This window comes from Mirounga angustirostris, unplaced genomic scaffold (assembly GCF_029215605.1).
Source record: "Mirounga angustirostris isolate CCGP_5_RB_7025 unplaced genomic scaffold, mMirAng1.0.hap1 SCAF_6, whole genome shotgun sequence".
Classification (NCBI taxonomy): Eukaryota; Metazoa; Chordata; class Mammalia; order Carnivora; family Phocidae; genus Mirounga; species Mirounga angustirostris.
In genome coordinates this window covers 93,303,587-93,331,067 of record NW_026991714.1, presented here as the reverse complement: position 1 = coordinate 93,331,067, position 27,481 = coordinate 93,303,587, and the positions used below count along the sequence as shown (strand labels likewise).

General features: G+C 41.1%; 1 protein-coding gene across 6 annotated transcripts in view; it reads right to left on the bottom strand.

Annotated features, from left to right (window-relative positions):
• Nucleotides 1–8,657: 8,657 nt before the first annotated feature.
• Nucleotides 8,658–27,481, bottom strand: part of NRBF2 (nuclear receptor binding factor 2) — a 34,538-nt gene continuing 15,714 nt past the window's right edge. For 3 of the 6 annotated variants that reach the window (XM_045877920.3, XM_045877922.3, XM_045877919.3), the window contains 3 exons: nucleotides 26,205–26,289; nucleotides 21,925–21,965; nucleotides 8,658–10,152 (listed from right to left, as the gene is read on the bottom strand). In XM_045877920.3, the coding sequence (XP_045733876.1) occupies nucleotides 9,442–10,152; nucleotides 21,925–21,965; nucleotides 26,205–26,289 (837 nt within the window). In that variant the 3' untranslated portion in view covers nucleotides 8,658–9,441. Of the gene's footprint in view, nucleotides 10,153–21,924; nucleotides 21,966–25,189; nucleotides 25,417–26,204; nucleotides 26,290–27,481 lie in introns of all 6 variants that reach the window. The other 3 variants (XM_064594683.1, XM_064594682.1, XM_045877923.3) reach the window with 2 other exon arrangements.

The window sequence follows — 27,481 nt, the reverse complement described above, 5'->3', positions numbered from 1 at the left end:
TGCTCTCTCTCTGTCAAATATATAAATAAAAGATAAGGATGACCAATAATTGAATGAAGCCCAAACCATTTTTGATTGTTAAAATACCTCAGGAGTCTTAAAAATTGTTTTTTTTTTTTTTTCTGGATTTATCAAGATATGTACCACCAAGTATGAAGAATTGGGGGTAAATGGGGGTACTTACAGTTTCCCCACCTAGAGATGACCACCGTTACTGGTTACTTGCCACAAATCTTTTCTATGTGTTTTTTTCACTTCACAATCATGTATTATATAAAAATTGGTATGCTGTTTGGGTTTTTTTTTTTTTTCAATTGTTACTATGCCATCCTAACTTTCAAACTAAATATTTCTAATAGCTTTATAAATCCACAAATAGATTTGCCACCATGGAAAGACAATGAAAAATAGCATTTACAAATAACCACAGAAAGGGGTGCCTGACTGGCTCAGTCATTAGAGCATGTAACTCTTAATCTTGGGGTAATGAGTTTGAGCCCTACATTAGGTGTAGAGATTACTTTTAAGAAATGTTTTAAAATAATTTAAAAAAAAATTAAAACAGCCCAAGGTAAGTCCAAATCTCTGTCTTGAGTTGTGACCCTATTCATTCTGTTGGCAGTCTTCCAATAAATGAGCCTACATTTTAAAAATTCAACAAATACCTAAAGTATTATATTCAACCAACATTTTAAAAAATTTTATAAAATTTTAATTCCATGATAGTTAACATACAGTATTCAATTAGCTTCAGGTGTACACTATAGTGATTAAACAATTCTATATTCAGTGCTTATCATGAGAAGGGTACTCTTAATCCCCATCACCTACAGCACTCATCCTCCCACCCACCTCCCCTCTGGTAACCATCAGTTTGTTCTCTAAGTTAAGAGTCTGTTTTTCAGTTTGTCTCTTTTTTCTTTGTTCATTTTTTCTTAAATTCTGTACGAGTGAAATCTTATGGTATTTGTCTTTGACTTATTTTACTTAGCATTATACTTTATAGATCTATCCATGTTGTTGCAAATGGCAAGATTTAATTCCTTTTTATGGCTGAATAATATTCCATTGTATATCTATACCACATCTTTATCCATTCATCTATAAATGCAGCTTAGGCTGCAGGCTCTCTAAAGAGCAAGGGAAGCCCAATGTGGGACTCGATCCCAGGACCCTGGGATCATGACCTGAGCCGAAGGCAGGCGCTTAACAACTGAGCCACCCAGGCACCCCTCTGTTCTGTTACATTAATCTGTGCATCTGTTTTTGTGCCAATACCATACTGATTACTACAGCTTTGTAGTATTTCTTGAAATCTGGATTGTGATATCTCCAGCTTTGTTCCCTTGTTTAGGTTGCTTTGGCTATTCAGGGTCTTTTGTGGTTCCCTGCACATTTTAGGATTGTTCTGGTTCTGTGGAAAATGCTGTTAGTATTTTAATAGGGATTGCATTAAATCTGTAGATTGCTTTGGGTGGTATGGACATTTTAACAGTATTTGTTCTTCCAGTCCATGAGCATGGAATAGTTTTCCCTTTGTTTGAGTCATCTTCAGTTTCTTTCATCAGGGTTTTATAGTTTTCAGAGTACAAGTCTTTCACCTTCTTGGTTAAGCATGTTCCTACGTATTTTATTACTTTTGGTAATATAAGTGGGATTATTTTCTTAACTTCTTTTTCTGCTACTTCATTATTAGTGTTTAGAAATTTCTGCATATCAACTTTGTATCTTGTAACCTTATGAATTGATTTATTAGTTCTAGTAGCTTTTTGGAGGAGTCTAGGATTTTCTCTATATATCATGTCATCTGTAACTAGTGAAAGTGTTACTTCTTACCAATTTAGATGCCTTTTATTCCTTTTTCTTGTCTGATTGCTATGGCTAGGACTTCTAGTACTAGGTTGAATAAAAGTGGTGAGAGTGAACAGGCTTGTCTTCTTACTGACCTTAGGGGACAAGCTCTCCATTTTTCACCATTAAGTATGATGTTAGCTGTGGGTTTTTCATAAATGGCCTTTTTTATGTTGAGGAATGTTCCCTCTAAACCTACTTTGTTGAGGGTTGTTGTTTTTTTTAATCATGAATGGATATTGTACTTTGTCAAATGCTTTTTCTACATCTATTGAAATGATCATGTGGTTTTTATCTTTTCTCTTGTTGATGTGCTGTGTCACACTGATTTGTGAATATTGAACCCACCTACATCCCAGAAATAAATTCCACTTGGTCATGGTGAATGACTTTTTTTTAAAGATTTATTTATTTGAGAGAGAGAGTGTGTGCATGCATGGGGGGAGGGGCAGAGGGAGAGAATCTTCAAATAGACTTCCTGTTGAGCAAGAGCCCTATGCAGGGCTGGATTTCATGACCCATGAGATCATGACCTGAGCTGAAACCAAGAGGCCAACGCTCAACCAACAGCCACCCAGGCACCCTGGTGAATGACTTTTTTTAAAATGAATTGTTGGGTTTGGTTTGCTAATATTTTGTTGAGGAATTTTGCATCTGTGTTCATGAAGTATATTGGCCCGTAGTTCTTTTTTGTAGTGTCTTTATCTGGTTTTGGTATCAGAGTAATGCCGGCCTTATAGGATAAATTTGGAAGCTTCCTTTCCTCTTCTATTTTTCTTGGAACAGTTTGAGAAGAATAGGTACTCACTTTTCATCAAATGTTTGGTAGATGGCACCTGTAAAGCCATCTGATTCCATTTCATTGCCAGTCATCGGTCTGTTCAAATTTTTTATTTCTTCCTGATTCAGTTTTGGGGGGTTATATATTTTTAGGAATTTATCCATTTCTTCTACGTTGTCCAATTTGTTGGCATATAAGTTTTTGTAGTAGTCCTTCATATATAATCCTTTGCATTTCTATAGTGTTAGTTATTTCTCCTCTCTTGTTTCTGATTTTGAGTCTTTTTTTTTTTTTTTTTTAATGAGTCTGGCTAAAGGTTTATCAATTTTGTTGATCTTTTGAAACAACCAGTTCCTGATTTTATTATCTGTACTATTGTTTTTTGGGGTTTTTTTTAAGTTGAATTTCTTTTATTTCTCCTCTCATCTCATTTCCTTCCATCTTCTGGTTTTGGGTTTTGTTTGTTCTTTTTCTAGCTCCTTTAGGTGTAAGGTTAAGTTGTTTTATTTGTGATTTTTTTTCTTTTTTTTTTTTAATTTTTATTTATTTATTTGAGAGAGAGAATGAGACAGAGAGAGCACGAGATGGGGGAGGATCAGAGGGAGAAGCAGGCTCCCCGCCGAGCAGGGAGCCTGATGTGGGACTCGATCCCGGGACTCCAGGATCATGACCTGAGCCGAAGGCAGTCGCTCAACCAACTGAGCCACCCAGGCGCCCTTTTATTTGTGATTTTTCTTGATTCTTGAGGTAGGCTTGTTTTGCTATATACTTCCCTCTTAGAACTACTTTTGCTGCATCCCAAAGATTTTGAACCATTGTGTTTTCATTTTCACTTGTCTCCATGTATTTTTTTAATTTCTCTTTGATTTCTTGGTTGACCCATTCATTTCTTAGTAGCATGTTATTTAACCTCCATGTATTTGTGTTCTTTCCGGATTTTTTCTGGTGGTTGATTTCTAGTTTTACAGTGTTGTGGTTGGAAAAGATGCATGGTATGACTTCAGTCTTTTTGAATTTGTTGAGACTTGTTTTTTGGTCTAATATGTGATTGATTCTGGAGAGTGTTCCATGTGCACTTGAAAAGAATGTGTATTCTGCTGTTTTAGGATGTTCTGAATATATCTGTTGGATCTGTCTGGTCCAATGTGTCATGCAAAGCCAGTCTTTCCTTCTTGATTTTGTTTGAATGATCTGTTCCTTGATGTAAGTGGGATGTTAAAGTTCCCTACTATTATTGTATTACTGTCAATTACTTCCTTTATGTTTATTATTAGCTGCTTTGTGTATTTGGCTGTCCCCCCATGTTGGGTGCATAAATATTTATAATTGTTATATCATCTTGTTGGGTTGTTACATTTATGATTGCTATAGTCTTTGTTTTAAAGTCTATTTTATAAATATATTTTTTTAAGATTGTATTTATTTCAGAGAGGGAGTGCAAGCAGGGGGGAAGGGGCAGAGGGAGAGGGACAAGCAGGCTCCCCGCTGAGCAGGGAGCCCGATGCGGGGCTCTATCCCAGGACCCCGGGATCACGACCCGAGCCGAAGGCAGATACTTAACCAACTGAGCCACCCAGGTGCCCCTAAAGTCTATTTTATCTGATAGTATTGAGTTGAGTCAGACCAGACATTTGCCAGAGATGCAGTAGCACCAAACTGTGGGCTGCTTTTCCTGTGTTGTCCCCTGAAAAACTTTCATTGGTGGGGGGCCTGCAGTCAGACCAGTGGTTTGCCCCCAGCCCGACTAGTGTGTGTGGTTATCTTACCCTCTGCCCAGGGCAGGAGTCACTTTGGAGGGTCCTAGTCCCTGTTGGGACTGCTTGCCCCATGCCAGGCTTGTGGCTCCTCTATGAATAGGCTCCGGCCGAGGGCATATTGGAGGGGTAAGGTCCGCAGGAGAATGCAGGGGCCGGGTGAACGGTGTTAGCCAGCTTTGCACAGGTGTGCTTTGGGAGGGGACCTGGAGTGGAGGCCTGGCTGGAGGGGGCGTGTCCCAAGGGGCATATGGGGGCGGGGCGTACTGTTAGCAATTAGGTAGTGAGTGTTGGCACAGCGCTGGTTCCTGCAGGTGTCTGGGCTGGAGGCGAGGGGGGTGGGGGGAGGGGATGGCGCCCACCAGCTCCTTGGTTTCCAGAGGAGTCTCAATGATCCCTGCGCCTCCATCATGCACTCTCAGATTAGTGAACAAATCTGCCTCCCATGTGCCCCAGAGGTTTTCAAATTGCTGCTTCTGTGCTGTGTCTCTGCAGGGTTGTTTGTAGTGCTCTCTAAGGGTGGGGACTCTGTTTCCTCTCCCCTCCTGGCTCTCCCAGAGCTGAGCCCACTGATTGTCAAAGTTACGGGTTTAAGCCCTGCAGATTTTAAGAACCAAACATTTTGGGGATTTGTCTTCCCTGTGCGGGTTCCAGTGCCTGGGGTGCTTGTTGTGAGGGTGTTTCTCTCCTCTTTGGCACCCACAGTTCCCTCCCTCCCATGGACAGTCCCACAGGTCCCTTTAGCTCTCGACCACATCGCCACCCTTCCTACCCTCTTCTCTGCCTTTAGCTGTGAAGTCTGTTCTGCTAGACTTTGGGTCATTTTCTGGGTTATTTACACTGCTGTGTTACCTAGCTGTACCTGCCGGACAAGGTGTGCTTAGGGTCCTCCTACCCCACCATCTTCCCCAGAAATCTCAATCAACTTTAAAGTATGGAACAAAGGTCTTTCTAGAACTTAACATTACCCAAAGTGTTAGGTATTTAGGGGCGCCTCGGTGGCTCAGTCGTTAAGCATCTGCCTTCGGCTCAGGTCATGATCCAAGATCCTGGGATTGAGCTCCCCATTGGGCTCCCTGCTCAGCGGGAAGCCTGCTTCTCCCTCTCCCACTCCCCCTGCTTGTGTTCCCTCTTTCTCTGACAAAATAAAATCTTAAAAAACAAAACAAAACAAAAACCAAAGTGTTGGGTATTTAAATAAATGAAAACTACCTAAAAATGAAAAGGGGTCTATGACCCATATCCCGCTCAATTTCTTGCTGCCTCCGTAGTTTAGTTTTAACCCTAAAACTAAAGGGTTTGGGGGCACTCCTCAAGACCAGGACCTGATCCTGACCCCCTCACTTTTAGGAAATGAAAGGACAATCCACATGAGCCTCCACCAAATTTCCTCATGTGTCTTGCCATGATAGGATTCTGACCAAACTTAAGTTCCTCTTTCCCATTTCTGACTCCATACTTTTGTTCATGCTGTTCTCTACCAAGAAAGCCATTTCCCCATCCTCTGATCGCCCTTACTTCTCCCGTGAAGGCTACACTAGCTACTTTATAGTTTTAGGGGCAGAAAAGATGGCCTGTGTTAAATATCCGGTGCCTGTGTTCAGATTACACAGATTTGAGGATTTTTCTTTCTGTCTATACATATCTACAAATGACTCTTGAATATGAGAATATTTACTAAATACTAGAGGAGTATTTAAATATGAGGCATTTACTCGTGACCAACTGAGGATTTTTCACCTCTGCTGCCCACACTCCCTTTGACCAACATGAACCAGAAGTTTCTCACCGCCCACTAGATGGCACTGCTTACTTGTTCAGCGGTGACGCTTAAAGGCTACTGTTCCAACTGGGACAAAGTAGACAAATCTTGAAGACACTCTCCTTTTGTAAACCATGCCACTTGCCCCTGCAGAGGTCTCCAATTAGGCTACACTGGGACTATGACGAAATATAACAGTGATCACTTAGTCTTCACATCTATAGCCTATTGGTCTAAAATGACCCAATAATAGCTGCTATTATTAGAGTTTGTAAGCCCTTGGCTCTTCAAGTATTATAACCATCCTAAGGCTGACTGCCCCAAGCTAGTATTCACCTTCATCTTCTAAAACAACAAAACTTTAATCACGACTCCCCACAAATGAAAAGGGACACCACCGAAAATGGAGATGAGGCTTTCTACAGTTGAGGGTAGAGACAACTTTCGGCTTCAAACAACCCTCGGGAAGCAGAGTAGCTGAGGCCCAGGGATACCGTGTGTGCCTGCAGAGAAATGTGAATGACCAGGTCACTGAGCCCAAGTAGGGAAACTGGCCAACTCGGCCTCGCATGGCCCTGGAAAGACAGCACGGGACTGCTGGGCCGCTTCCCTCTTGGCTCTGCTCCGACGCTGGGAGAAAACTTCACCTAAGTCAGAACCTTCTGAGCCTCAATTTGTTTCAATATCAAGTCGGCTTTAAAAATTATGGCACACAAAATATATTAAAAGAAGCAGTACCTACAAAGTGTTAAAAGCAGAACATAATGGATTTAATATTTTGAATTGATTTAGAGACAAAGTATTTTTATTATCTCAATAACCTTGATAAAACATGAGGGACAGACAATGGCTCTGAAGGAACGATCTTGAAAATATCTTGTTTCCTCTTAATAATGGTTTCCAGGCAGGAGGCGCGACCTGCGGTCACCATGGCAGGATAGCTGAGACTTCCTACATACCACTTAGTTTCTGAACGAAATGTCTGTTGTCCTTCTGTGAAAAGCTGACAGTGAGAAACTTCCTGGCCTTTCTAACATGCAGCTGGTTATCTGTGGACGACAGCGAGAGGCCACCACCAAGTTAAGTTATGACAAGAGCCCGCTAAGAATCCCGTACAAGCAGAACGCGTTGTCATTCTGTGGAAACAGGCTATTTATTCCTAAATCCCACTCCGCACCTCAAGCTAAACGAAGACCCAGGAACACGGGGAAACCCGGCTGGCAGCGGGGCCATGTGCCGAGAGGCTGGGTCTTTCAATTAAATAAACAAGGGTTTTTTATTTCATTATCTACTCTAGGGAAGACACCGCGAGACTGCTGCAAAGCTGCCAGTCATGCTGGTCAAGAGGCACATACGTTCTATAAAACTCAACCAGATAAACCAGATACGAACTAGTGCGAGAGCTTCAGAACAACAGTAGAGCCGAAGTCCGTGAAACGCGCACTTGCTCTGGAGACGCTCAGAACGGGGTCCTGCCGAACAGGTCCCAGTGCCGACAGTGAGCGGAGGGCGAGGGGCCAGGGCACGCTGGCCGGGGGAGAGGGGATTGACTTAGAAAAGGTTCAGGTCAAAATACAGCAAAGCTCAGTTCCGGGAGAGAAATGGTGAGCTGCGTGAGTTTCTCCGGGGCACAAACTTTTATACTTTTTTTTAAGCAGGCTCCAGGCCCAGCCTGGAACCCGACGTGGGGCTTGAACTCACGACCCTGAGATCATGACCTGAGCTGAGATCAAGGGTCAGAGGCTTAACCGACTGTGCCACTCAGGCGCCCCAGGGGCACAAACTTTTAAAATTGGAAGTTTTGTGAGGAAGGTTAGGCAAGCAAAATATTCTGAATCTGGGATATTACAACACTGAGACGGACAAACTGACATAACTTTAACAGAATTGGAAGAAGTCTTTTAAGAAGCTAGTTTATTTTTGGTTTCACCCGCAGCAAGATGAGACATGAAAAAACGTGGCCTCCGCAAGCTCACTTCCATCTCATCCTCCTTCTGCCAGTTTCGTCGCCAAACGTGTGAGCGCAGTCCTACCCCTCGGCCCCACTGTCCCTGAGGTCAGTCTCGGAGGCAGTGTGGGGTCCGTCCGTCCGTGTGGCCCTCCCACAGTTCCACACAGTGAACAAAGTCTAGGCTTTAAACACACCCAGTGGCCTGTAGCCACGCATTGCGCTCACGTTGTCCTCTTCCTCCCTCCCTTCCGGCTCCGGGATGGAACATCCAGGGACTCGGCGGAGCAGGGGGCGCGGGGGCGGCCCGGGGTACAGCCGCCCCCTGCCTGCGCACTGTCCGTGCGGCTGGGCAAGAGGGGGCACACTGAAACCTCAGGGGCTCCCTCATTGTCCTTCACCCCCCACCCCCCCCCCCCCGTCACAGGGGAAACGGACACAGGTCTTTAACAAACGCAAGGAATCACCTGGCTGAATCTCTTCAAGGGCATATTCAGGACTGACAACAGAGGAGCCACCCAAAACCTGCTTGTCAACTGCCAACCACATTCAACAAAGGTATAAAACACAATTACTTTATTGACTTCTTACAATCAAACACTGCCAACTACCATCACTTCCACTCATGCATCAGTAAAGAAAAGGATATTTCCTTAGTACTTTCAAATGATACATTTAAACAATAAAACAGAACTTAAAATGCACCCTGATTAATTATGTAAACTGGTAATTTAAAAAAAAAATAACAATTTGGTTCCTTTCTTCATAAAATGGAAATTTAAATATTTCTCCTGATAGTCTTGAGGTTCTCATTATGTCATGAGTAGTGCAAAGTGTGGCGCACAGAGTTTCAGCTAGAAAGGTGTGTCTTACACACCTTACTCAACAAACGAAATGTGCATAACAAAATGCATAGAGTCAATGCATGATAGAAAGCATGTTTCAAATACAAGGTGGCCCCTCAGGCCGCCATATTATTTAGGCTTTGCATTATCATTTATGGCATTATAGATTAATTATACATAACAGACTTTTATACATTTTAACCCTGAAGATAAGAAAAATAACTGTTGCTTGAAAACGTTATTCCAGGTAGCCATTTGGTTTGTATCAGGAGAGAGGGAGCCCCCGGGAGCCTGGTGTCTGGCCCGTCTGGAGTCCTCAGCGCCCGGGCTCCGCCGCACACGGGACGCGTCACAGTGAGCGTTTCCCGGCCCCGCGCGGGCCCCCCTCCCCGGCCCGTCTCTGCTATCGCCCCCCGTGTGGTTTTCCCTTTTTTTTCTGGATGAACTGTATTACTCTATTATTTTGTCTTGTCTCCTCAGCTCTTGTATGGCCTTCCGTTTCAATTATTCATAAACCCTTTCAGAAGATCCTCCGAGAGCTCCATAAGGGGAAGCTCCGGGGACGGGAAATCCAGGGGCGGGAGACTGGGTATGGGGATGTCCTTGGCTCTCCCCGCGCTCGCGGCCAGGCTCTGCCAGCCGGACGAGGCCTCGGCGGTCTCGGGAGGCGGCGGCAAGCTCCACAGCTCCGACTTTTCTACGAAGTCAGCATCCACACCCAGCTCCTTCTCTACTGCGCCCTTTAGAAGTCTGGCCTTCTCGGCCTTCAGCTGTTTATTTTCCTTCCTTAATCTTTCATTCTCAGCCACGAGGAACTCCACATGCCTCTTCAAATCGGCGATCTTGGTCGCCTGCTCCTCTATGACTGTCTTATCATCTTTGGGCGCTCTGCTTCCGACGCGCGGCTCTGCCGGCTCACGCTTCTGCTCAAGTAAAAACAGGAGTGTGTCTGGGTCCCTGTCAAAGACCCCCTGAATTTCAGGCAGACGCTTCTCCGCGGAAGGGCCGTATTTCTCAGAGAGAAGGGGACTCTGGCCCTCGGCGTCCTCAGAAGAGGGCCTGGGAGATGCCTGCAGCTGGGCGGCCGCCTCCCTGTCTGTGCTCTGCTGGGCTTTCAGTCTCTCCTCCCGCTTGGCCCTTTTCCACCTCTCCTGGATGAGGAGCAGCTGTTTCATGTGGCTATCCCTTTGCAATTCCAGTGACAGATGAGCCTATTACGGGAAGGAAAGGGATCATTTAATATTTAAGTCTCTTTAGTAATATCCAATGAATATAATCCCAAGATCCTATCCTCCTTTCTGAACAACTTTGTAACACTTAAAATTTACATACTATGTTTGCTATTCAACAGAGCCTCAAATTTTTTTAAAACAAGTATTAGGTCTCAGCTGGGCCAGAGGCCACTCCCACCCACAGCAGTCACGGCCCGGCCACAAAGAGGGTCCCTGCAGGCCACAAAGGGGATTACGGAGGACTGCACCTCTGAGCCCCACAGGACATCTCCTACATAAGGCCACTCCGTCAAGACCAGGAGACGAAGGTGAACTCCCTAACAGACAAATAAAGACAGTCAAAATAAGGAGACAGAAGAACACATTCTAAATGAAAGAACAAGACAGATCCTCAGAAAAACAATTAAATAAAACAAAGATGAGCAATCTACCCCATAAACAGTTCAAAGTAATGGTCATAAAGATGCTCACCAAACTTGGGAGAAGAATGGATGAACGTAAGTCTTCAACAAAGAGACAAAAATCTCTCTACAATAAGAAAGTACCAAGCAAAGCAGAAGAATACAACAAACAAAAAATACACTATAGGGAATAAACAGATTAGATGATACAGAAGAAGAGATCAGCCATCTGAAAGGGTAGAAATCACCCAAAATCAACATCAAAAGAAAAAAATTTTTTGGATGAGGACAGTTATTATTTGTTGCCCCTCTGGGGCAACAAAGCATAATAAGAAAACTTGTATGAAGAAATAATTACAACGACTGCAATAGCCAAACTGTGGAAAGAGCCCAGATGTCCACTGACAGATGAATGGATAAAGAAGATGTGGTGTGTATATATATATATATACATACACACATACAGCGAAATACTACTCAGCCATCAAAAGAATTAAATCTTGCCATCTGCAATGGTATGGATGGAACTAGAGGGTATTATGCTAAGCGCAGTCAGTCAGAGAAAGACAAATACCATATGATTTCACTCATATGTGGAATTTAAGAAACAAAACAGATGAACATAGGGGAAAGGAAAAATAAAATACGACGAGAACAGGGAGAACCATAAGAGACACCAAACTCTAGGAAACAAACAGGGTTGCTGGAGGGGATGTGGGTGGGGGGGATGGGGTAATTGGGTGACAGGCATTAAGGAGGGCACTTGTGATGAGCACTGGGTGTTATATGCACCTGATGAATCACTAAATTTTACCCCTGAAATTAAAAAAAAAAAAAAGGAATAGAGCTTTTTAAAAATAATTTTTATTTTATTTTATTTTTTAAAGATTTTATTTATTTATTTGAGAGAGAGAATGAGATAGAGAGAGCATGAGAGGGGGGAGGGTCAGAGGGAGAAGCAGACTCCCTGCTCAGCAGGGAGCCCGATGTGGGACTCGATCCCAGGACTCTAGGATCATGACCTGAGCCGAAGGCAGTCGCTTAACCAACTGAGCCACCCAGGCGTCCCAATAATTTTTATTTTAAAACAAAACAAAAAAGAAATAGCTGAGAACTTCCTTAACACGGGGAAGAAAACAGACATCAGGTCCAGGAATCAAAAAAAGCCCCAAACAAATTTAACCCAAAGATCCATACCAAGACATATTATAGTTAAACTGTCAAAAATTAAAGATAAAGTGAATCTTAAAAGCAGCAAGAGAAAAACAACTAGTTACATATAAGGAAATCCCCACAGGATTATCAGCTGGGTTTTTGTGGGGGTTTTTTTGGTAAATCTCTTTCCTCACCTTTGTAACAACATCTAATTTTTAAGGTGGTTTTATTTTATATCATTTCTGTACAGATCTTTGCACTCTGGTTTAGATGAAAACTATATAACCTCAACTATAAAATAACATTGGGATGTTATTAATTATATAAATCAATTTTATTTTATTTTTTTTTTAAGATTTTATTTGTCAGAGAGCGAGAGCGCACAAGCAGGGGGAGCGGGAGAGGGAGAGGGAGAAGCAGGCTCCCTGCCGAGCAGAGAGTCAGATGTGAGGCTCGATCCCAGGACCCCAGGATCATGATCTGAGCCGAAGGTGTCTAGGCCTAACCGACTGAGCCACCCAGGCACCCCTAAATCAATTTTATTTTCACCATCAAAATGACCACGTTCTATCAACAGCAGTGTAAAGTCTGCCATCACCGAACTGCAGCGGCAACTGGGAGGAGCAATATGGGAAACAGTTTGGCAATTTCAGAAATGAAAACACTTTTCCAACATACATGAGTTCCATAGAAAGACCAGTGTGAAATAGTCAAATACTAGAATAAAACAGAACAAGCATCCCATACTGTTCAATAACTGAACACAGCTACTCTTTCTTCAGCGACTGAACCAAGTGCAGGATGCAGTAGGACAGTGATCACGGACAAGTTTTCATAATTTCAGCACATTTCATTCTCAGTTTCTGGAGTAGAAACACAGACTGGAGAAGTGTCACTAAGGAGGAGGGGGACCAAAAAAACCCTAGGAGAGTTGACCACAGACCACGTGGTACAAATTTTAGAAAAGTGCAAAACTCCTGCCTGGAAGTGTGTTTTTCTGACCACCACCGTGAGGAAGACAGTGCAAAAATGTGATCATCTATTTTCCCCCTAAGGTCTTGTTAGGTCTTCTAACATCACAACCCTATTCACACTAACAATACTAGAGTCCTAATAAATAATATCAATTATGGTATCTGGAAGGAAATGAAGAACATGTTTTATTTGCCTGGTACTCTGTTTAGGACCAACTAAGGCCCTGGTCATTGACATGATCTCTCCTAAATGCCAGAAAGACTCTGGCCTTTTAAGATAAATGCTCTGGCTGGTGCTCATGTCTGCACAAAGCATGCCGGCAAGTCCCTGGGTCCCCATGCCAAGGGCAGAAACCCCTGGCGGGGGTGGGGCGGGGAGAAGAGGGAGAAGGCTGGCTCTCTCCCATTCCTCCCAAAGCAAGCAGGGGAGCGGCCGTGGGGCCTCAGCAGGACGCCCCATGACCTTCCGAGGCCAGCCCTCTGTGGAGCCGCCACAGAGGAGGAGGCTCAACCGGGGCAGATGTCACCTGCCGCATGAAGACCTGGAACACGAAAGGTGTCAATTCTTCGCAAATCGCTATACAGGTTTAATGCAATTCCATCCACATCACAGCAAGATGCCAGTTATGAAAAGGGGGAAGGCTAGGCCTCTGGTGGTAATGTTACAGTGAATCCTCTGCCAAAGAGATGTGTTCAGTTATTGAATCCTGAACCCTAAAAATTAGATGTTGTTACAAAGATGATCCAATCCAGTTAATGAATCCTCTGCCAAACAAGAGTAGCTGTGTTCAGTTACTGAACAGTATGGGATGCTTGTTCTGTTTTATTCTAGTATTTGCACTTTTCCAGAATCAGGTGGATTCTAAGCAAAAGGTCTGCAGGCCAGGAGCGGCATGATATATTCAAAGTGCTGAAACAAATCAATAAATACCCAGCAAGGCTATCATTCTGAATTGAAGGAGAGATAAGAGAGTGTCCCAGACAAAACAAAAGCTAAAGGAGCTCATCAGCACTAAACCAGTTACAAGCATTAAAGTGGAAAAGAAAAGACCAAAACTAGAAGAAAACACATGAAAGAAAAAATCTTGCCAGCAAGGAAAAACACAGAAAAGGAGTGGACCAACCACGGATAAAGCTAGTATGAGGGTTAAAAGAACGAAGTCGACAAAATCTACTATAATTAGTTAAGGGACTCATTAAATAAGGTATAAAACAGATGTCAAAAACATAAAAACGTGTGTGCGTGGGGGTGATAAAGTGAATAAAAATGCACTTGCTTTTAGAATGCATTCAAACTTAAATCACCACCAACCTAAAACAGAGAGCTATATACATGCAATCATATAGGAAGCTCACGGTAACCACAAATCAAAAATCTGTAACAGACACAAACAGAAAGGAATCCAATGATAACATTAAAGAAAGTGAATCACAAGGGAAGAGAGCAATAGAAGGAACAAGAACTGCAAAACAACAAGAAAACAATTTTTTAAATGGCAATAAATACACACCAACCGATAATTACTTTAAATGTAAACAGACTAAATGCTCCAATCAAAACAGGTAGGGTGGCTGAGTGGATTAAAAAAAAAAAGGACCTACATACATGTTCCCTACGACAAACTTACTCCCAACCTAAAGACACACGGACTAAAAGCGGAGAAATGGAAAAAGATATTCCACGCAAACAGAACAGAATAAAAGCTGCGGTAGCAATACTTACATCAGGAGAAATACACTGTAAAACAAAAGCAGTAATAAGAGACAAAGGAGGGCGTTACACAATGATAAAGGATCAATCCAACAAGAAGAAAACACCTGGAAACATTTATGCAGCCAACATAGGAGCATAAATAAATACATAAACCTAAATACATAATACCTAAATACATAAAGCAAATATTAACAGACCCAAAGGGAGAAACTGACAGTAATAGAGTAACAGGGAACTTGAACACCCCACTTACACCAAAAGATAGATCCAGACATAAAATTATTAAGGAAACATTGGCCTTGAAAGACACATTAGACCAGATGGACTTAAATCCATCCAAAAACAATAGAACACACACTGTTCTCAAATGCACATGGAACAGTCTCCAGGATAAATCACGTTAGTCCACAATAAATTTAAGATTGAAATCATTTCAAGCATCTTTTCTAACCACCAGAGTATGTAACTAGCAATCAACTACAAGAAGAAAACTGGAAAAAACACAAACACGTGGAGGCTAAAACATGCTACTAAGCAAGGTCAATAAAAAGAAAAAATCAAAGAGGACTCCAAAAAAAGACACGGAGCAATGAAAACAACAGTTCAAAGACTACGGGACACAGCAAAAGCAAAAGGGAAGTTAAGAGTGATACTGATGACCTCAAGAAATAAGAAAAATCTCAATCTAACCTTTCAGATAAAGGAACTAGAAAAGGAAGAAGAAAGCCCAAAGTAAATGGAAGGAGATAATAAAGATCAGTGTGGCAATAAGTGAAATGGAGACTTTAAAAAATAGAAAAGATAAAAGAAACGAAGAGCTGGTTTTCTGAAAAGACAACAAAATTGATAAACCTTCAACAACACTCATCAAAAGAAGAGGACACTTACATATAAAATCAGAAATGAAAAGAGAAGTTACAACCAATACCACAGAAATACAAAGGATTATGAGAAACTACTACAAAAACTTACATGTCAATATATTGGACAACTAGAAGAAATGGATAAATTCTTAGAAACATATAACCTCCCAAAACTGAATCAGGAAGAAATAGAAAAATTTAAGACTGATTACTAGTACCTGAACTGAATGTGTAATAAAAAATTCCCAACAAGCAAAGATCCAGGACCAGATGACTTCACAGGTGAATTCTACCAAACATCTTTTTTTTTAAGAGTTAATACCTATCCTTCTGAACCTATTACAAAAAATAGAAGAGCTAGGACAGCTTCCAAATTCTGTGAGGCCAGCATTATCGTGATACCTAAACCAGACAAAGACGCTACAAAAAAAATTACAGACTAATATTCCTGATGAACACAGATGTAAAAATCCTCAACAAAGTATTAGCAAGCCGAATCAACAACACATTAAAAGGATCATCCACCACACCACAATCTAGTGGGATTTATTTCAGGGCTCCAAGGACTGTCAATATCTGCAAATGTATCAACCAGCTAATACCAGGTTAACAAAACGAAAGGTAAAAATCATACAATCATCTCAACAGAAGCAGAGAAAGCATTTGACAAAATTCAACATTTATTCTTGATAAAGAAGCTCTCAACAAAATGGGTTTAGAGGGAAGATGCCTCAACTTTTATAATAAAGGCCATATATGAAAAACCCACAGCTAACATCATACTCAATGGTTAGAAGCTGAAAGTTTTCCCTCTTTAGATCAGGAACAAGATAAGGGTATCAGCCCTTGCCACTTATTCAATGTAATACTGAAGTCCTAGCCCCAGCAATAAGAAAAAGAAACAAAAGGTATCCAAATTGGTAAGGAAGAAATAAAATTGTCACTATTTGCAGATGACAGAATACTATATAGAGAAAACCCGTAAGAAGCCACCAGGAAAGCGGTGCCTGGGTGGCTCAGTCGGTTAAGCGTCTGCCTCCGGCTCAGGTCATGATGCCAGGGTCCTGGGATCGAGCCCCTCATTGGGCTCCCTGCTCAGTGGGGAGCCTGCTTCTTCCTCTCTGCTGCTCCCCCTGCTTGTGCTCTATCCCTCTCTCTCTCAAATAAATAATAAAATCTAAAAAAAAAAATTAAAAAAAAAAAAAAGCCACCAGGAAAGTATGAGAATAAATGATTTCAGTAAGGTTTCAGGATACAAAATATACAGTAATCCATCATGTTTCTAAACACTAGTATCAAAGTAGCAGAAATTAAGAAAACAATCACTTCTATAATTACATCAAAAAGAATACCTAAAAATAAATTTATAACCAAAGAGGTGAAAATGACCTATACTCTGAAAACTAAGACATGGATGAAAAAAAATTAAAGATGACACAAATAAATAGAAAGATATACTACTAAAATGTCCATATTACCCAAAGCAATCTACGGATTCAATGCAATCCCTATCAAAATACCAATGACATTTTTCAAAGAACTAGAATAATCCTAAAATTTATATGGAAACACAAAAGACCCCAAATAACCAAAGCAATCTTGATAAAGAACAAAGCTGGAGGCGCCTGGGTGGCTCAGTCGGTTAAACATCTGCCTGGTCATGCTCAGGTCATAATCTCAGGGTCCTGGGATCAAGCCCCAAGTTGGGGGGGGGGGCATCCCTGCTCAGCAAGGAGTCTGCTTCTCCCTTTCTCTCTGCCCCTCTCCCACTCATGCTCGCTCCCTCTCTGCCTCTCTCACAAAATAAAACCTTAAAAAAAAAAAAAAAAAAGAACAAAGCTGGAGGTACTATACTCCAAATTTCAAGCTATACTGCAAAGCTATGTAATCAAAACGGTATGGTATGGCACAAAAACAGACATATACATCAAACAGAACAGAACAGAGATCACAAAAATAAATGCACATATAGCTTATCTATGACAAAGGAGGCAGGAATATACAATGGGGAAAAGATAGTCTCTTTAATAAAACTGGCCCACTACATGCTAAAGAATGAAATTGGACCACTTTCTTACGCCACCCACAAAAATAAACTCAACATGAATTAAAGACCTAAACATGAGACCTGAAACCTAAAATTCCTGGGAAAAAACATAAGCAGTAAGTTCTTTAACACTGGTCTCAGTGATTATTTTTTGGATCTGCCTCTTCAAGCAAGGACAACAAAAGCAAAAATAAATGGGACTATATCAAAATATAAAGCTTTTGCATAAGGAGGAAACCATCAACAAAATGAAGAGGCAACAACTTACAATATGGGAGAAGGTATTCACAAATGATGAATCCAATAAGGGGTTAATATCCAAATATATAAAGCATTCATAAAACTTTATGAAAAAAAAATCCAAAAAATGGGCAGAAGACACGAATGGACATTCCTCCAAAAAAGACATCCACATGGCCAACAGACCCATGAAAAGATGCTCAACATCACTACCAATCAGGGAAATGCAAATGAAAACCACAATAATAAAGTATCACCTCACACCTGTCAAAATGGCTAAAATCAACAACACAAGACACAGCAGGTGTTGGTGAGGATGTGGAGAAAAAAGAACCCACAGCTGGCGGGAATGCAAACTGGTGCAGCCACTATGGTGGTTCCTTAAAAATTTAAAAATAGAACCACCATAGAACCCAGTAATTCCACTACCAGGTATTAACCCAAACAAAACAAAAACACTAATTCGAAAAGATCTCCGCACACCCTACGTTCACTGAAGCATTATTTACAATAGCCCAGATATGGAAACAACCTAAGTATCTATGGATAGATGAATGGATAAAAAAAGATGTGGTGTATATAAACGGAGTATTATCCAGCCATTAAAAAGAATGCGATCTTACCACCTGTGACAGCATGGATGGACCTAGAGGGTCTCACACTAAGCAAATAAAACAGGGATAAGATAAATACCATATGATTTTACTTGTATGCGGAATCTAAAAAGCAACTGAACAAACAGAAACAGACTCAAATACAGAGAACTGGTGGTGGCCACAGGGGAGGGGGATGGGTTGATGGACAAAATAGGTGAAGGGGATTAAGAGGTTCAAACTTCCATTATAAAATAAGTAAGTCATAGGGCGCCTGGGTGGCTCAGTTGGTTAAGCGACTGCCTTCGGCTCAGGTCATGATCCTGGAGTCCCGGGATCGAGTCCCGCATCGGGCTCCCTGCTCGGCAGGGAGTCTGCTTCTCCCTCTGACCCTCCTCCCTCTCATGCTCTCTCTATCTCATTCTGTCTCAAATAAATAAATAAAAATCTTTAAAAAAAAAAAATAAGTAAGTCATGAAGATGAGAAGTACACCACAGGGAATCCAGTCATTAATACTGGAGTAACATTGTATGGTGAGAGATTGGAACTATACTTATGGTCACCACTGCCTAATACACAGAACTGTCAAATCACTATGCTGTGCACCTAAAACTCATGTAACACTGAATTATCAACTAAACTTAAAAATAAACAAACGAAAAAAAAAATAAACGAATGAATGAATGGCAGTTGAGGAAGAGAGAGACTCAGGAACATGCCCAAGGTCACAGAGCCAAAAGGCAAAGCTGGGGTGTGGACCAACCAGGGCAGGAGAGCCCCACTGTGGTAGTTTTAACACATGTCTATAAACTTTTGAACAGTCCTATCAAGAGACGGAGTCTAATACCCTCCCCTCAAACCTGGGTGAGCCTTTGTGGTCAATTCAAGGAACAATGCAGAAGGGATGGTGCTGGGAAACTTCAACTGCCACGTGGCCAGGTTACAAAGACCAGAAAGAGGAGGAGGAGGAGAACGATGCTGTGCTACCTGAGGAGCCCTAGCTGTCTCAGGCCGTACTAAGTCTCCCCAGCCCAGCACCAGACGGGAGAAGCCACCTGGGAGATGACATCATCAGCTGCCACCATCTGACTGCATGAGAGCTCCCCACCCCCTCAACTGACAACTGCCCAGCTGAGCCCAGTCAACCTGATTTGTGAACAAATGCCTATTTAAAAAGAAAAAAAAAACAAAAACTTTTATGATAACACAAAAACCTTATGATCTCCTTCCACTTAATGAAGAGTAAATCATCATCATGCCATATAGTTAATGAACTTACCTGTGTGTGAGCAGCTTCATGTGAAAATCTAGTAACTATGCTGCAAGAACCGTATGAAATGTTTGTGTGTCCTCAACATTGCTGAAGTATTCATTTACTGTGTCTGACACCGTGTGCAAGGCTTGTGTGGAAGCAGTCCACCTTTACATGGGCATCATGATGAAGTTTTCTTACTGTTTTATGACCTTGCTTTCAAAGAATTACATGACCATTTGGTACGCCTCTCCCGTAAACGGGAGAAACCACATATTAGCCTATCATCACAGGTAAGTGGGTTTTTAAAGATGTAACAATATTTCCAACACTGTATTATGAATATGACTGTAACACTATACACCATAAACATTCTATAATGAATGAGTCATACATTAGTGTTTAGGCTAGTCTACCATAAAGCAACCATATTGCTGCTTCTTCGTTATCAGTGCATGCATTGTTTGTTATACCTGCAAATAAATGAGTTCTTGTCACATTTTTATTTCTGATGTCTCATGTCAGTAATACATTTAACATCTACAGTACTGATGTCGGTACTAACAGACAATTCATCCTGTAAACAGGCAACAGAAACTTTAACCTATATAGAGTCAACAAATACAGGACAGTACGCTAACCGTATTTTCTCTTTCTTGTGATTTTATTATTTTCTTTTTTCTAGCTTATGGCTGTATAAGAATACAGTATATAGTCATGCAACATACACAGTATGTGTAATCAACTGTTAATGTTATTGTTAAGGCTTCTGGTCAACAGAATATCAGTAATTAAGTTTTGGATGGGGGGGAAGTTTAGGCAGACTTTCGACTATTTAGGAGGCTGGCACTTGTAAGCCTCAAGTTGTTCAAGACTCAACTGTATTTTCCACATATTCTATGCTCAACGTGTTGTCAAGGAGTATTTGTGGAAACTTTCTGTTAACAATTTTCTACTTGTAAAAGTAACATATCCACAGTAAAGTGTGTGGGGGGAAAAAAGCTTTAATATTTTGTTTAAAATGCTATGGCATTCTGTTAACCATACTGGGTGCTTTAAAAAAAATTCTAAGTGAGAAAAACAGTGGTCTAAAAAATAATAATAATAATGACAATGTGATTCAATCAGAATTCTATTCTGATATGATGTTTTAAAATTTTTTAAACAAAAAAGCAAAAACAAAATAACTGGACCTTTCTATCTTAGATAAGCTAACTTTTTTATTCATAAACAAAACCCCATTCATTCAGAAAGTCAGAAGTCCTTTCCAAATCAACATATTGAGAACTTTTTTGAACAACCCTACCCCTGTGAAATGCCATTTGTACTAAGCTTAAAATTAGAAAACTTTCCTCTTTAGATATTCATTCTACAACTAGTTAAGATCTTTTTTTAAAGATTTATTTATTAGAGAGAGAGATGGGGGGAGAAGGAGAGAGAGAATCCCTAAGCAGACTCCAGGCTGAGTGCAGAGCCCAGGGTAGGGCTCGATCCCAGGACCCTAAGATCATGATCTGAGCTGAAATCAAGAGTCAGATGCTTAGGGATGCCTGGGTGGCTCAGTCGGTTAAGCATCTGCCTTTGGCTCAGGTCATGATTCCGGGGTCCTGGGATCGAGTCCTATGTCAGGCTCCTTGCTCAACAGGGAGCCTGCTTCTCCCTCTGCCTGCCGCTGCCCCTGCTTGTGCTCTGACAAATAAATAAAATCTTAAAAAAAAAAAAAAAAGTCAGACACTTAACCAACTGAGCCACCCAGGTGCCCCAGCTAAAATCCCTTTTTATTAACAAGAGTTAAGGAGGCTCAGTGCATGTTTGTATTACATGGCTAACATGAGCAGTTCTATACCAAGGGAAGAGCACGGAATAGAACATAACTTTCAGGTTCTCTTGGTTCAGTTTGAGGAAGTGGTATTTCTTCCCTGCCCGCTGATATCCCCTAAGGATCTCCTTAATTCAATTAGACAAACACTACTGAGTATCTCCTATGTACCCTGCCACTTTTATAATTAGAAAATCATCTTTGGATAAAGGTATTTTCAAAACCTTTATCCAAAGATAAAGGCCCTCCCCAAACACAGAAGAAATTTAAAACCGTTGGTGAAACAAAATTTAAAGGTACCAGAACTGCTTAGGAATTCAGGAAAAGACAAATTCAGATTTAAATTATTTTTGGCATGCAAAGGGAAGGCCAACTGGTTTCCCCTTGGCCAGACCTGCTTACTCTCTGTGAGCTAATGCTCAGGAGAGGCCCTAGAAGTCTCTAAGGAACACATCTGGTGATCTGAGATCTAGGAGTAACTAAGAAAAAAAAGAAGTTTCTGCATGCCATGTCTGGGACACTGACAGCAGTTCACTGAGTTTTAATTTCTGAAGTACTCTTCTCTTATCCAACTTATGTATTTTGGACTACGGTGTTTTGAGAGGGGCGCAATACTTTATTTTACACACAGTTCAAGTCTCCACAAGAAAATCCTTCTAATCCTTATCACAAATACTAAGAAATTGTCTCACCTGCTCAGACTGTGTGAGCTTCATGGCTTCAGAAAGATATGCTGGTTAAAAAAAAAAAAGGCACATTAATATGAGTGTCATAATCTTGTAATCAACAGGTCAAAGGAAGAGTTTTAGTACTCCTAGGACAAAAAGAACTGGTTTTAGAAGCAATTCTGCTACATAGTTATCCTGTTCCTGAACAGAAACAAGGTGGGGATTTTAAGACAGGATTCTTAACTTCTCCAAGAAAGAAGTCAGTGGTAATCAACTGGAGATATTCTCTACCCCATTTTGAAGGGGTTTTTCTTCAAAATCCTTGTAGGTTTCATAATTAAGAAAGTAAAGATGGCCTAATTAGAAATATAGGATCAGGAAGGATTAAAATTAAACAGGAACCTATCAAAACCCTACTACTCATTTTGATCACAAATCAAAATCAGAGACTGATTATTAGTGTCTTTTTACCCACATGAATACCTGGACTATATCATTTTGGCCTCCTATAGAACTACTTTTATTGAATTATTTCTGAGCTATCCCATCAACCTACCATGAATCAGGTAGTTAAGAGCCATAAGAACCTGCTGACTTATTTATTGTAAGCAAGTTGCTGAGGATAGAATAATGTCCTTTATGAAGACCATAAATAGTAATTCAATAAACTTCTCTCTGACCTTAGGATCAGTTCCTGGGTGACTTAATTTACTTGGATTTAAAAAGTCACTGTAAAAATCCCTAATTTTCCTCTCTGAGCTACCTTCTAGAAAGCTCAAAGCCAAGTTCTCCTTCTATCAAATAAGCAAGAACTCATGGTGCATTTTGTGAACTATGCTTCCAGGTACCCCTCATTTTATCTTTCTGTGGCTTCCTCATCTGCTTATTTCTTTTCTTTCTTTTTTTTTTTAAAGATTTTATTTATTTATTTGAGAGAGAGAGAATGAGAGAGCACATGAGAGGGGGGAGGGTCAGAGGGAGAAGCAGACTTCCTGCCGAGTAGGGAGCCCGATGCGGGACTCGATCCAGGGACTCCAGGATCATGACCTGAGCCGAAGGCAGTCGCTTAACCAACTGAGCCACCCAGGCGCCCTCATCTGCTTATTTCTAATTACATTTTATATTTTGCTATATTCCTCTCTAAGGCCTTTTATATACTGTGGAACAAAACGGTATAAATGACAAGTAATAAAATAATCACGCAGTCTCCATTTTTTATTTCTTGCTTACTATAAACTTTTCAGTGTCTCTCATCCCTACATTAAGTTCCTTTTTGCCTTTTTGCAGATACTACAAGGCAATGTTTCTGTCCTCTTAATTCAAATATTTTAAATGGTTTTGTTGTCTGCCAGTTTCTATCATAGTCTTTAAGATACAGATTAACTGGATGGTCTCTCCCCAACAGAAAACAGTTGGTTCTATAGCCTTTGCTCTAGCCATACTTATATTTTTTTCTCAACTTTTGCCCTTTATTCCTATAGTAAGTCTGAATAGCTGCATACAGACTGCCTTCGGCTCGGGTCATGATGCCAGGGTCCTGGTATCGAGCCCCGCATCGGGCTCCCTGCTCAGCAGAGAGTCTGCTTCTCCCTCTCCCTCTGCCTGCTGCTTCTCCTGCTTGTACACTCTCTCTCTGTCAAAAATAAATAAACTCTTTAAAAAATATAAATAAATAAATAAATAAAATTTGGGTCTTAAGGGGCACTTAGCTGGCTTAGTCAGTAGTGTGTGACTCGATCTCAGGATTTTAAGCTCAGCCCCACGTTCGGTGTAGATCACTTAAAAACAAAATCTTAAAAATATGTACTTATAAATAACATAAATTTGCTCTTTTTGCTATTTGTGAAAAAAATGAAACCCACTTAGGGAAGTGGACTGTGTAAGACTACAAGTAAGAATTCTAACGACTGAGCCACCCAGGCACCCCTAACCACGTCAATTTTCAACTCCACTCTGAAACACAAGGCTATTTTTTTTTTTAAAAGATTTTATTTATGTAGGGCGCCTGGGTGGCTCAGTCGTTAAGCGTCTGCCTTCGGCTCAGGTCATGATCCCAGGGTCCTAGGATCGAGTCCCACATCGGGCTCCCTGCTCGGCAGGAAGCCTGCTTCTCCCTCTCCCACTCCCCCTGCTTGTGTTCCTGCTCTCGCTATGTCTCTGTCAAATAAATAAATAAAAATCTTTAAAAAAAAAAAAAAAGATTTTATTTATGTATTTGACAGAGCGAGAGAGGAAACACAAGCAGAGGGAGTGGGAGAGGGAGAAGCAGGCTTCCCGCTGAGCAGGGAGCCCGATGCGGAGCCCAATGCAGGGCTCGATCCCAGGAATCATGACCTAAGCCGAAGGGAGAAGCTTAATGACTGAGCCACTCAGGCGCCCCACAAGGCTATTTTTAACCAAGTCTGAACTCCAAATCAAATCAGCTCAGTGGGATTAACTAATCACACTTAAATTCTCTCCCTAATTAGAGCTAATGGGATCCAAAAGGCTGCCTTTATCTTTTCTACTCCTGAGAATGTGGCAGAATGCAGATACTGACAAAGTAGGAAGGGGCGTGTAAAGCCCAACATCAATCTTAACTCCTCAAATAAAGACAGGGATGTAGAGGGTGTCTGGGTGGCTCAGTCGGTTAAGAGTCTGCCTTCGACTCAGGTCATGATCCTGCAGTCCCTGGATCGAGCCCCGCATCGGGCTCCCTGCTCAGCAGGGAGTCTGCTTCTCCCTCTGACCCTCCTCCCTCTTGTGCTCTCTCAAATAAATAAATAAAATCTTAAAAAAAAAAAAAAGACAGGGATATAGGTTAGGAATGAAGGAGACCTTTCTCCCTTTTATATACTCAGAATCTCCTACTGCTCAATGCACAACATATGCTGGTCACTCCATTGTATTTTATTTTATATACATGTAACCACAACCACTGCGGTATTATTTCAGTGGCATTCATCCACAGCATTTTTTAAAAATATTTTCTTTATTTGACAGAGAGAGAGAGAGAGTACAAGCAGGAGTGGCAGGTAGAGGGAGAAACAAGCTCCCCACTGAGCAGGGGTTCGATCCCAGGACCCTGGGATCATGACCTGAGCCAAAGGCAGACCCGTAACCGCCTGAGCCACCCAGTCACCCTACACAACACTGTTTGTTTTTTTTTTTAATAGTGTAGTACATTGTCTTTTCTGTAAGGTGACTATAAAATTAACAATTTGATTCACAACAAAATACAGTTTATGAAAGATTTAAAGAGCACTAGCTGCCAAGTTTAATTTTGTATAAAGCTCTCCATGAAACTCACCATAAAAATTCACAAAGACTTACAGGGTACATATTAGGCCCTCAGCCTTACTGCTGAAGGGGTACACTTCAGTGGCAAAACTAATTCTTTTAAAAATAAGACTTGAAATTTTCTCTGAAAATCACGGGCGTGTAGGCAAAAATCACTGACATAAAAGAACTTAGTCAAACCAGTATCCAACCGTGTGGTCTGTAGTCCAGCCCTAAGGCAACACTGGAGGGTACACTCTGCCAAGAAACAACATGGTTTTAATCATCACAGTGGCCTAGAAAAGAAGTGTCTTCCTCGCTCTAAGAAAGGTGGCCTATTTTGAATGCAGCATGAGTAAATCACTCCCTCCCCGAGGTTTTTAGGTTTGTTAATCAGCCAACAGAAACCAGTCTTTACATAACAGACCCCAAATATCTATTTCTGAGTTCAACATATGCTAAACTGCAACTGACTGGGATAAAATAACTGTTTGATAAGAAGTCATTAATTCTAAATTTCATACCTAAAAGAAAGCGATCATCAGCATGATACCATAGGCACAAATGTACAGATGAAATATTCAGAAAGAAGCTAAACAAAGAGTATTACCAGCATCTTAGAAAACAAATTCAGTGAAAACTAATCGGTTAAAATTTAGTTATTACTTTCATAACCCAAAACGGCTATTTAAAATTCATTTTCCATAACAAATAAGATAAAGTGGTAGACTTCTTGCAATCACTTCTACCTTTAGGAATCTTTGGATTCAGAAAGCTGTGTCCAGAGTCATTTACCAATATGGCATATGCAACCTTCATGGTTTAGGAAGACTAGGTTAGGAGGAACTAGGAAATCCAACATACTCACTTGAAAAGTAATCCAAACTGATGTCCTGGTGGGTCAGTAGTGTCAACCTTGTACATGCAGGGCAACACCCTATCATTACTACTGGGACTTTCATTCTGAATAACTTGTTGAGAGATGGCTGGAGAAAAGAAATTGCCCTCCAGTTTTAGACTCAGTATTTCTTTAGAAGAATACTCACCTGAGGCCTTTTTGTGACAAGAAATAGCCTCTTCGTATTTCCCTGCAGCTAATAAACGATCTGCTCGTCTGCTCTGTTGATGAGCCTAGAAGACAAACATTCCCAAATTCCTCTGAATTATATAAAAAGATAGGACTTAAAAAAAATTTTTTAGGGGCGTATGGGTGGCTCAGTCGGTTAAGCGTCTGCCTTCGGCTCAGGTCATGATGGGATCGAGCCCCACGTCGGGCTCCCTGCTCAGTGGAGAGCCTGCTTCTCCCTCTGCCTGCCTCTCTGCCTACTTGTGCTCTCTCTCTCTCTGTCAAAATCTCTTAAAAAAAAAAATTTTTTTTTTGGACAAGATAAATGATGCCCTTTTTTGCCACACATCAAACCATTACAGCTATATCCGTAAGAAATCTAATGGATAGCTCCTTGAGCTGTAGCATCTGAAAGGATTGGCAACTTCTCTCAACTCTACCAATAAACCATTACGTTTCACACCAGGCACTTAACTACTTCAGTGACTCATATTCTTCCACTCTTCAGAGATTAACCAAGAGTTACAATCACAGATTGCTACCTAAAATGTGTAGTTACTTGATTTTTAACAACCTTTCAAAACAAAAGTCATCTTGTGAATCCTTTCACTAGTTTGTATCGTTCAACAACTAAAATCAGGAAATTTCCAGAGAAGTCAAGCTTCTCTTATATCAACTCATTCTTCCCTTCCAACATTACAGTTACTATTTGTTTTTAAGATAAAAATTTGCACTGTACAGTTGAAGAATTAACTATACAAAAAATTTTTTTAAGATTTTATTTTTTTATTTGACAGAGACACAGCAGGAGAGGGAACACAAGCAGGGGGAGTGGGAAAGGGAGAAGCAGGCTTCCCGCCGAGCAGGGAGCCTGACGCAGGGCTCGATCCCAGGACCCTGGGATCATGACCTGAGCCGAAGGCAGATGCTTAATGACTGAGCCACCCAGGCACCCCTGACTATACAAATATTTAATATTACAGTGATTTCTTTTTCAGGTACCACTGACCACAAAACAACAAACTCAGAACTTCCAAAAGCAAATGACTAAAGTGCCCCCGAATGTAAAGGAAAATCGATTAATAAGTAGTCACTGGCCTCTTCACATCTGTGCTACACTTTATGAATTCCTACAACTTTATGTATTTCCCTTTCTGACATAAGGACGTCCAGCAGACTCCTAGGGGCCACATATCTCACCTAAGGTTATACAATTAGCAGCAAAGAAGAAAGAAATGATCAACTCAATTCTTCTAA